Below are 11,413 nucleotides of genomic sequence, written 5' to 3' on the forward strand. Positions count from 1 at the left end.
TATACGGACTCACAACTCGGCGAGTGTGTGAGCGGAATATTTGAGCCGCCGCCGCCGCCGCCGAGGATTAAAAAGCGATTCGTCAAACGCGACGCACGGGAAACCCCCGGCCGCGAAATTCGTCGTGACTCGCAGTTCTGCAGTTTATTTAATTGGAATTTATCTCTGTCTAATTAGAGCTTGTTAAACGAAACAATAGAGATTCTTCCACGCAAGAATGAGGAAAAACCAGCCTGATTAAAACCTATTCAGACTATTTTATTGCTTTTTTTTCTTTCATAATCATTAATCAACGTGAATATAATTTAAAACGGCTGAAACTGATGTCAAAGGCAAAGAATTTTCTGGAAAAACCGACCTCCTGTGCCAGAATAATGGTCGCTTTGTTGTCTCGAGCCTCTGAAATGCTGCACACGAAATAATATGCGACGTGCCCGCGCGCCGAATGAACGTCGATTAGGACGCTCGTGGAATGAATATTGCATATTTAGCAGCACAATGTCGCACTTGCGTGCCAAATCATAAAAAAAGCAATTTAAGAACATAAATCATCATCATTAATGGCCGATTTGCTGGGGTTGGCAGCCCTACCAGGGCCAAAAAGGGCTGAAAATGAGAAAATTCACGCTGTTACCGAATGCAAAACGCGCCAAAGTCGTCAAGGTACACTTTTTCGCCGCCAGGGACCTCTGTTAGTCGCTCCTAGGCAAGCGCTGCTAGCGCCGCCACGCTCAAGTACCGGTTTGTAGCACTTGCACTACATCAACGGCGCTGGTTAAGAATACCGGTTATATTTAAATTAAAAACTTTGTATTTTTCAAGAAAATACAACATTTTATAATTAATATCAATAAAAAACACTTTCTTAATTGGATAAAACCATTTTAATTGTGTTTTAGACTCTAATAAACAAGATATCCAGTTAAAACCTTAAAAAAACCGGTATTAATCTGCACGACCGGTATTCTTCTGACGTCACCGATCGGTGTTTCAGCCGATTATTGTTTTGCCTTGTTGCCCATTCGTGTCTGCGGCTGAGGTTCGAGTCGCCTGCGGATTTCGGACGCTTTCGGACCGGTCGGAAGGGCAAGGATGGCGCCCGTGCCGCTCGAGGGCCACCAGGCGGCCGTGGGCGGCGGCCAGGAGGCCCGCGGCGGCTCCGTATCGCTCAGCATGCTCATCGACTTCATGGTGCAGCGCACCTACCACGAACTCACCGTCCTCGCCGAACTGTAAGGCCCAATTTTGACCCTTTCCGGGACACACCGGACACTTGGAACTGGTTCTAATCTGTATTTTGACCATTTAACATGTAATTTTACCTCCTGACCATTAAAGTCGGTGGCCACCATCTGCAATTCTAACTTTTTCCACTGTCCGGTACTGTAATTTGACCATTTCTGATATTAATCAACCCTTTTCGGACAGCCTGCCGCGGAAGACGGACGTGGAGCGCAAGGTGGAGATCTACAACTTCAGCGCGCGGACGCGTCAGCTGTTCGTGCGGCTGCTGGCGCTGGTGAAATGGGCGTCGGGCGCGTCCAAGGTGGAAAAGTCGAACGTGATCATGCAGTTCCTGGACAAGCAGAGCCTGCTGCTGGTCGAGACGGCCGACCTGCTGACCCGCGTGGCCAGGGACACGCTGGTGCACGCGCGGCTGCCCAGCTTCCACATCCCGGCGGCCGTCGAGGTGCTCACCACCGGCACCTACGCCCGCCTGCCGGCCGTCGTCCGAGAACGAATCGTCCCGCCGGACCCAATTTCGGCCGCAGAGCGCAGACAGACCCTCCTGAGGCTCAACCAGGTCATCCAGCATCGCCTCGTCACCTCCGACATCCGCCCGCAGATGCGAAATCTCAAGGTTTGTCTCGGGAAGAGGGAATTTAATTAAAATATCGTGGAATTTAATTGAAGAATTGCTAGGTCAGGGACGCCCTTTGCAGGGCAGGGGCGGGGCACCGTGTTGTCATTCGAAATAAAAAATTTCAAAAATCTGGCCCATAGGGGCTCCGCCAGGGCCCATTGACCAAACCGTTCCCTATCTTCCTGTGTAAAAAAATTGGCAAAGTTGCGAATTTTGGCGCGAAATTCAAGCAACCGACGCGTTTTAATGCAGAAAAGCGTATTTGGAAGTCAGAATCTGAATCCGGCCCATAGGCGAATTTTAAAAAAAATAAACGAAAATCTTTTAAAATTTTCCGATTTCGGGGTCGTTGGTGGCTGTGGGAGCGGGCGGGGGTAGCTCTAGGGTTCATTCGACGCAGAACATTACGTCGAGTCTAAAGAACTTTGGTTTTTCAATCTACGACCCAAAGGAGCCGAGTTATTAATTTTTAAAATCGATTTGTGACATTTCAAACTTTTGCTTTCGGGGCCCAGACGGGGCCCTATGGACCGGAAGCCGCCGATTTAGATTTCTATCAATGCCCCTAGATTGGGCGCGTCCGCTCGTGTGCGGTTTTCCAAAATCGGATCATTTTTCGAATTTTTACGAATTATTTTCCGTTGATTTTTTGTAAAAGTCGAAATTTACACAAAAAATGTTTTATTTTTTATTAAAATTCGGCCGTTTGTCCAATCGTGGACCACGAACCCTCATCGGATAGGTCTTGTATAGGGCTTTGACCTGCACTACCCTGACGACCTTTTTCAGGGTACCCCCACCTGAGATCCGCTCCGAGGCCGGTTTTTAATGCTATTTTTAGTAATTTTGAGCACATTTGGCAATTTTATACCCTTGCATTTCACCGACCTTCCTCAGGTCGGTTCCTCTAAGACCGATGCCTTAATTGACATGAGAAATTCTAAAATCTAAAATTTCTGTCAGGTTTTAAAGTAATTTTCCGAGGAAAAAAAATATTTTTGAATTTGTTTGTCATTTTTTTAAAATTAAATGGCACTTATTAATTGTTGTAATTTATTCGCCAATTTAATAATTTTTGTAAACATTATTTCAGATCGAGGCTGGTCGGGTGACGTTCGTGGTGGACCGGGAGTTCGAAGTATGCCTGACGGTGATGGGCGAGGGCGAGAACGTGCCGTGGCGCCTGCTGTCGGTCAAGATTCTGGTGGCGGACAAGGAGACTGGCGAGGGCCGGCCCCTCGTCCACCCTTTGCAGACGCACTACCTTCACGAGGTGCTGCAATCTCGGCTCGTCGACGAAAAGCAGCCGCTTCACGAGGTACGATAAAAATCGAAACAAAAATTCAGAGAAGTTAAACTGATCTGAAAATTCAGGTTTACGACCTGCTGCACCACTTCTGCCTGTCGCTGCGGCTGGAGGTGTTGTACTGCCAGACGGTGCGGCTGTGTCGCGAGCGCCTCGAGGAGCACGTCCGCATCGAGGAGTACCGGCCGGGACGCACCCTGAGCGTCAGCTACTGGCGCCACCTGGCCGACCAGCCGCAGCACCGGCTCACGCTGCACGCCGACCCGCACGACGCGGCCAAACCGCTCGCCGTCGCCCACCTGCCCTCGCTGGCGCAGGCCGACGCCCACCTCGTCGAACAGGCGCTCGCCACCGAGCAGCTCAGTGTCGAGCGCCTCCTCGTCCACACCATCTACCTGCGCGCCAGGGCCAGACTCCAGGAACTTAACACCGAGCTCCTCGCAATTTGCCAGGACCTAGATTGTGAGTTTTTTCTTTGGAACCACTTTTGACCCCCCTTTGTCGGCCGGAGTTGCGGTTTTAGTGGTTGAGATTCCGTCTAGATCAAACTGGCGCTTGATTCGTCACCTTGAATCTGCGCAAAATGCTAAAAATCGAACTCCGGAATTAAATTAAATAAGCTCTGAAAAGTTTCTTATTTCCGGCGATGCAGAGGGATTTATAAGTGGGCGTGGCATAATATCGACCAACTGGAGATCCGCTAAAATCGCCACAAATTCATTTTATATGATTATTTCTGTATTTTTTTTCCATGGAACCACTTTTGACCCCCCTTGGTTGGCTGGAGGTGGGAATTTAGGGGTTGAAATTCCGTCTAGATTAAATTGGTTCTTGATTGGCCACCCTGAATCTGCTCAAAATGCTTCAATTTGGGACTCAAAGCGATGGATTGTATTTGGGACCACGCCCATTTTTTCTATCCCTCCGTATCGGGAAGACAGGCCAAGTTATCACAGGGTAGTTTGCGCTATAAGGTGGTCCTTAATGATTACTACTGCCTGGAATTAACTCCACTCTGAAAAAATGACTCGTCTCGGAGATACAGAGGGATTTAAAAGTGGGCGTGGCACATCGTAAATGCAGAATCGTTAAAAATCGCCACATTTTCGATACTCGACATTCCTAAATTTGGTTAAGCTTTTGATAATATAATTCTGTATTATTTTTACCACCACCTCCGGTCTGAGGACTGGGGTCCAGTGTGGTGTTGATAGTAAATCAGTGAATTTTTCGTTTCCGAAGGTGAACTTCAGGGTTCGCCAGCGGTTTTGTCGGTTGCCGTGTTGCAACCTTGTCTGCGCGCGGAGCTGATGCTGGTGAGCGTGGACACGCACTCCGGTCAGCTGCTGGTGCACGTGCCGCAGTGGGCGTCGTCGTCGCCGGCCGTGGTGACGGAGGTGCAGATGGCGCTGAACCACGACCGGACGCGGCTGCCGACGCTGCTGCCCGAGGTGCGCTTTTGGCTGGCGCAGCGCCGCTGCGAGAAGACCCTGCAGCACCTGCCCGCGTCGGCGCACGAGCGGCTGCCCCTGCTGCACGCCGCCGACCACCCCCTGACGCGACTCTCGCGCCACCGCATGTACGTGCGTCTGCACCGCCACCGCCGCGTCATCTTGCTCGTCGAACTGCTGCCCGCCGCCGGCTGCCGCATCCGCACCGCCTTCCACCTCCTCATGGTCAAGCCCGCCAGCATCGAGGACAGCCCTGACGACGATGGTGTCGAGACGGAATTCCCCAAGACGTATCTCAGGGTGAGTGTTACTTTGGCCCCCTCCTTAGACTGGAGGTGCTGAGGCTTTGTTTGGATTGTTTCTAGGGAGAGTGGGTGGATTTGTAGCTTACCTGAAAATTTCAGGTTGATATCTGAAATACCAACCGAGATATTGAAGGTTTAAAAAGGGGGCGTGGCGTTCGATCGGCCATTGTTGCCACGTTACTGATATCAAAATATGGCCGTATTTGGTGTCGATTTATATGTTTTCAACCCTCTGGAACTCAAATCTGGGGTCAATTTTGTGATATCTGATCAAAATTACGGTTTTTGTCAAATTTTTAACCTTTTGAATGAATAAAATTCGTGATTAGCCAACTTCACGACTTATTTATCCCACGATTCAATTCCAAAACATTTTATTATTTATACCTCTTTAGCAACACACGGACCCCCTTCCCAGATCGGAATTCTTCCGTTTTAAACCCCAGTCTTTACTTTGGGCCCTCCTCCTTGGACTGGAGGTGCCGAGGAATCGTTAGGATTGTTTTTAGTGAAAGTGGGTGGAATTATAGCCCACTTCAAAATTTCAGGCTGATATCCAAAATAGCAACCGAGATATTGAAGGTTAATTAAGGGGGCGTGGCGTTTGACCGGCCATTGTTACCACGTTACTGATATCAAAATATGGCCGTGTTTGGTATCGATTCCTATGTTTTCAACCCTCTAGAACTCAAATCTGGGGTTAATTTTGTAGTATCTTATCAAAATTACGGTTTTTGTTAAATTTTTTAACTTTTTGAATCACTGAAAATCATGATTAGCAGTCTGAAACAAGTTTTTATTTATTTTTACTCTCTGCCAACACACGGACCCCCTTCCCAGACCGGAAATCCTCCGTTTTAAGTCCCCTATTTGCTCAGGTTCAGCACATGGTGGAGTTGGACATGTACGTGGCAACACACGGGCCTTGCACGGCCGTGGACGAGAGCTGCGGCCAGAAGCGCAAGGCGGCCGAGGGCCCGGCGGCCAAACGGGCCAAGCACTCGGAATACTTCATCCCGGAACTATCTCACGTGGTGGCCATGTGCGACGAACGGCTGCCGTTGGTGACCGTGGCGGCCGAGCTGTCGAAACGCGGCATTCCGCACCAGGGCATCCAGGTGGAGGCCGGCGCGACGGCCGTCGTGCTGCGCATCGTCAAACTGCCCACGCGGTCGCCGGCCTTCGAGAAGCGGCTGCTGTCCGTGTCGCTGCGCATGCAGGGCAAGGGCGGCCGCGCCTGGCTGGCCGAGTTCGTGTTCCACGGCGCGCCGCTCCAGAGCACCCACCCCCGTGAGCAGACCTTCCGCAGGCCCGTCTACTTCCAGTACGAGCTCGGACTCGAGGAGCACGTCCCCGCCACCGTCGACGCCCTCCTCAGGGACTGGCACACCCTCGAGAACCTCTACCAGCTCGTTGATGACCTCGCTTTCTTTTTCAAAAACGGTAAGATTGCTTTTTTAATATTTATTCTACGCAGAATTTTATGGACAGTCTAAGGAACTTTGATTTTTTAATCTACGACCCATAGGAGCCGAGTTATTAATTTTAAAAGTTCAAAAAACGCGATTTGGGACATTTCAAACTTTAGTTTTTGGGTCCCACACGGGGCCCTTTGGGCCCGATGGTGCCGATTTTAATACCAATCGATGCCCCTTGGTAAAGCACGTCCGTCGGTATGCGGTTTTTCAAAATCGGACCATTTTTCGAATTTTTACGATTTTTTTCGGCCAAAAAGTTGAAATTTTTAAAAACATGGTTTTATTTTTGTTAAAATTCGGCCGTTTGTCCGATCTACTAACACGAACCCTCCAACCCTCATAAGATAAGTCTTAAACGGGGCTTTGACCTGGCATACCCTTGCGACCTTTTTCAGGGTACCGCGACCTGAAATCCGCTCCAAAGCCGGTTTTTAATTCTTTTTCAGCTATTTTCAGCACATTTGGCGATTTTTCATCATTGGTTGTCGCTGACCTTGCTCAGGTCGCTTGACCTGAGGACGTGTTTGTCATTTTTCCTTCGCCGACCCTTTTATTTTAATCTTTTGGTCAATTTCGCCGCCTTGACGAACTAGTTTTTATACTCGAAAATCGATCTATTTTCACACGGCGGAGAAATATGGATGTTCTGATTGGCTGGCGGCGGAATACGCTTTTTTAACCAATCAGAACGTTCGTGGTCCTCCGCCGGGCTTAAATAGATCGCTTTTCATGACTCGTAACCGAATCCTTAGAGAGAAACCCTAAAAGAAAAAATTTTCAGGTGACAAGTACGGCCTGTCAGGGTTGGTGACGATAAAATCGTACTCTTACAAACGCTTGGTGGTTTCGTACGGCGCGGAGCGCGCGTTGAGCGTCAGCGTGACCTGGAGTGCGGAGGAGCGGGCCTTCAAGCTGATCCTGAACCCGAGCACGAGCAACCCGCACTCGTTGGTGCGCGAGCAGCTGCAGGCGCACCTGAACCGGCACCGCGACCTGGCGCTGACCCTGGCCCTGGTGTGCGAGACGCAGGAGCCGCTGCAGGCGCTGGCCAAGCTGCCCGGCCTGCCGCAGCTCGGCGTCTTCCAGTCGAAGCTGCAGGTGGCCACTCAGGGCTTCACCTTGCTGCCCCAGTCACCGACGCACCTTCGCCTCGTCTACCAGGGCGTCTACTGCCTCGAGGTGCGCGTCCGCGGCCAGGGACTCGTCAGCATCCGCGACGGCTCCTACAGCCACCTCGACCGCACCCACATCCTCAGCGACCTGACGCCGACGCAGGGCCTCAAGGTCAGTGTGATTTCTATTTTTTTAAATTTTAGTGTCTGATGGGTCCTTCCTCAGGCGTTCCTGTCCAAGTACGTGGACGAGTCGGCCGTGTTCATGCGGCGCCGGTCGCAGTCCGAGGACGACAACCCTCCCTCCCCCGTGGTGGCGATGGAAAACCCGGCGTCCAACCCTGGAAGCGCGTCCGGACAGTCAGAGACGCAGAACACGAGCTCGCCGTCGGTGCCGTCGCCGTTCCTGGGCGGCCTCAGGCCCCAGAGCCCCGCCACGAGGGGCCCTGACGCGCCCACCCCTGCCGCCGTGATGCGTTTCCACCCCCCGCCGCACACGCCGCCCAGCAACCCGCACACCCCGGCCAGCCCCCATCCCGCCATGGTGAGTGCCGATTCTGAATTTTATAATTCTTCATTTTGCTGCCGCGGAAATTTGGCCGGTCGCTCGCCCCGCCCACTCTTATATACCTACGAGTCAGCTGACTGGTGCGTGCGATGCGGAGGGATATAAAAGTGGGCGGGGCGGTCACATTTCCGCGCCACGAACGAAATTTAATTACTGATCTCCGTCCTCAGGGTCACGGCTTTTCGCCGGCGTCCTTCTCCCTAGCGTCGCCTCCCCCGGCGGCCGGAGCGACGGCGCCACTGGTCAACCCTTCGCCGACGGTGCTGCCATCTCCGTCGCCCATCTTGCACTCGCCCAATCCGCTGCCGTCGCCGCTGCTGGCCCAGAGCTCGCCTCAGCAGGTCGTCGGACACTCTCCTGCCGCTGCTTTTCCTCAGGTACGCCTCCAGTTAAAAAATTTGCCCTATTAACGCGTTCGGACAGGTGACTTTGGCCGAGTCTAGCCCGTTCCCGTCCTCGCCGGCGGCGTCCAACTGGCCCGGAAGCCCGAGCGTGCCCCGCGGCTCCCCGGGGGCCGCTCGGGGGGCGCCGGGGCACAGTCCGGCCTTCACGCAGAGCCCGGACGCGGTGGGCGCCGCGGCGGCTGCCTCGAAGGCGGCGCCGCACATGTCGCGGGTGCTGCCGCAGCGGTCGTGGGCCGGCGCCGTGCCCACGCTGCTCACCTACGAGGCCCTCGACCTGCTGTGCACCCCTGGGCCGGGCCCCGCCCCCGTCAACCCCCTCCTGCACCCGTGCCCCCTGGAGCGCTTCCTCGGATCGCTCTACCTGCGAAGACAGCTGCAGAGGCACATCCAGTCGGACGAAGCGGTGAGTGCTCGGTTTTTCACCTCCCCTCTTTTATTTTTCTGTCCCTTTTTGTTTGTTTCGACAAATGATGCAGTTTTCGAACTCGCGGGCGAATTTGCAGCTGCACCCTGTGGCGAACCAGGAGCCGGGCGTGGTGCACATGAAGACGGACACGATGATGTGCCGCGTCTACCAGAACACGACGCACCTGCAGAGTCTGCACATGAAGCTGTCGCCGCTGGACGAGCACGACGAGAGCTCGTGGAGCGCCGAGGAGTTCCAGCTGCTCGAGAAGTACTTTGAGTCGAAGGTCGCCTGTCCGCCCTTCAAGCCGCAAGCGCTCATCTCGTTCGCGCGCATGCTCATCGTCCCGTACAACGTCCTCAAGGACGTCGTCCAGATCATCCGCTTCGAGATGGTGAGTCTCGAAATAGAAAATGCCACGCCCCCTTCTAAAACGCATTCCGATGGAAACTCAGGTGCCGCAGATCGGTCTGCAGCAGAACTGGCGGTGGTCGGTGCAGTGGCGGCTGCGCAACCCGCCCTCCGGCTACGGGCTCATCCCGATCGGGGTGGCCTCGTTCGTGATTTGCCGCCAGAAGATCCTCTTCTTCCTCAGCATCACGCGGCAGGGCGTGCAGTACCCGCCGGGCGTCGAGCCGCCCTCCACCATCTTGCCGCTCGTCTACGACATCATGACCAACGTCACGCAGCTCGCCCACAAACAGGAGCAGAACCAGGTCAGTGCTACACCCCCTTTTTTGGCGGGAAAGCAGGCCAAGCTTAATTAGAATTAGCATAAATCCGTTTAAACCACATTCTGCTTGAGCAATATTATGAGAAAGTAAAATTGGCGCCAAAGAATTTCAATTAAACGGCAGCCATCTTTGGTATTTCTGGTTTCGGGCCTCTGCCGGCGTTGTTAACAAGAAAAAAAGGTGAATAAAGAAAGGTTAGGTAGCGGGAAACAGAAAATTTGCACTTACTTACATTGTTTCAGAACCGAAAACGGAAATGAAAAGATTTTGAGAAATCGGCGGGATGGCGAACGGCGAATTTCTCGCGCAAGTTGGTGGGGTGGGGTCGCGTTCCGCGGGCGAGCGCTCTGATTGGTTGCTAGTCACGCCCACTTTTTCAATCAACAGGAACAAAATTCTTTGAAGCATTGAAATTGCGCTAAAATTGCTCATTATAGCTGAAAAATCCCCATAATTTCATTGTCGAATTGATTTTTGCCCTTTTTTTTGCAATTACGCGCAATTTGAACGCTACCGGCACCAATAAGTTTTTTAAATCGAAAAAGTGGGCGTGGCCAGCAAGGAGTCAGCGCGCTCGCCCGGCGCCATCTTGCATGAAATGAATTTGCCGATTTATTCTCGAAATCTAAGAATTTTATTGATTTTGACGTGCTTTTATTGGTGTCGCAGGTAATAACCTCTGCGCTGGCGGCCGCCAACATGCAGCTGAAGCGGTTCAGCGAGTCGCACGCCGGCTACGATCAGTGTTCCCTGCTTCCGGCCATCCGCGACCTGCTGGCCAACCTGGTGATGCCCAACGAGCCGCAGCCCCTGATGCCGCCCATGGCCGCCGCCCAGGTTTGTAGAAATCGTTGGAGCCGCGGTGCGGTGGCGCCCGTCGGTCTACAAATGGCGGAGTCTTGTTCGCAGGTGGTGGGTTCGCCGGCGATGCAGTCCCCGATGGGCCAGATGCACCACTCGCCGCTGCCCCCGGGGCCGCTCTACCCCCAGCAGCAGGCCTCGCCCATGATCAACCCGCACCCCATGATGCCGCAGTGAGCCTCAAATCTCATTCCACACAATCATGTACACTTTTGAGACTGTAAATAATAAAAACTACTCTTATTTAATTCAATATATGTACACCCTATATGCGTTATTAAAAATTCAATTGTCAATATATTATACTCATTGGAATCGACTTCGTTTTCCGTTTTATTTCATCCTGCACCTGATTTAAATTGAGATTAGTCAGAAATTTGGTAAATTTGTGATGGAAACTGCGTCTTTTTCGTCTTGCAGACCTAGAAATTGGTCAATTTTCGAAAATTTTAAAAATATTTTCAACGATTTACACGTGATAAGTAGGGAAATCTTTGGATTACCGGTGAAATTTTAAATTTTCCACATTTTTTAATTATTAATTTTCGTAATTTTTAACATCAATATAATTACCAATTTTACGCGCATTTTTTAGCGTATTTAAAATAATTTAATGATTTCCCATGAATTAAATTATGAAATAATTTACTAATAAACTAATTTCCAATTGAAATTTCGCTATAAAAGAGCAGAAAACTAATTGAGCGAATTATCTGAAGTGACCAGGCGTAATGTTCGCGTTCATTTGGCGCCAGTTTGGAGACGGCTCACGTGATTGGTCAATCGGTTCACCGGCTGATCGCAGCGGCCAATCATCATGCAGCTGTTTTCTCTGCATACATTTTTAGTCTTGCTTTCTGTGTGCGCGGACATTGATTGTTTTTGGACGGATTTTCAGGTGTTTTTCGCGAGTGCAGTGCCGAA

The 11,413-nt window shown here is 51.7% G+C and overlaps 1 protein-coding gene across 2 annotated transcripts; it reads left to right on the plus strand.

Moving 5' to 3' along the window:
• The first annotated feature begins 918 nt into the window (after window positions 1-918).
• On the plus strand, window positions 919-10,808 carry MED14 (mediator complex subunit 14). 2 transcript variants are annotated; one of them, XM_065488055.1, is made up of 14 exons: window positions 919-1,232; window positions 1,429-1,861; window positions 2,958-3,182; window positions 3,239-3,632; window positions 4,413-4,921; window positions 5,805-6,369; window positions 7,186-7,688; window positions 7,743-8,060; window positions 8,255-8,461; window positions 8,508-8,891; window positions 8,965-9,288; window positions 9,350-9,610; window positions 10,298-10,465; window positions 10,538-10,808. In XM_065488055.1, the coding sequence occupies exons 1-14, from the start codon at window positions 1,093-1,095 to the stop codon at window positions 10,664-10,666; spliced, it is 4,560 nt and encodes a 1,519-aa protein (XP_065344127.1). In that variant the 5' UTR covers window positions 919-1,092; the 3' UTR covers window positions 10,667-10,808. The 2 variants fall into 2 exon arrangements, with proteins under 2 accessions (XP_065344127.1, XP_065344128.1); XM_065488056.1 differs by having other exon boundaries at window positions 1,006-1,232; window positions 8,992-9,288.
• The last annotated feature ends 605 nt before the right edge of the window (window positions 10,809-11,413 follow it).

This window comes from Cloeon dipterum, chromosome 4, assembly GCF_949628265.1.
Source record: "Cloeon dipterum chromosome 4, ieCloDipt1.1, whole genome shotgun sequence".
NCBI lineage: Eukaryota > Metazoa > Arthropoda > Insecta > Ephemeroptera > Baetidae > Cloeon > Cloeon dipterum.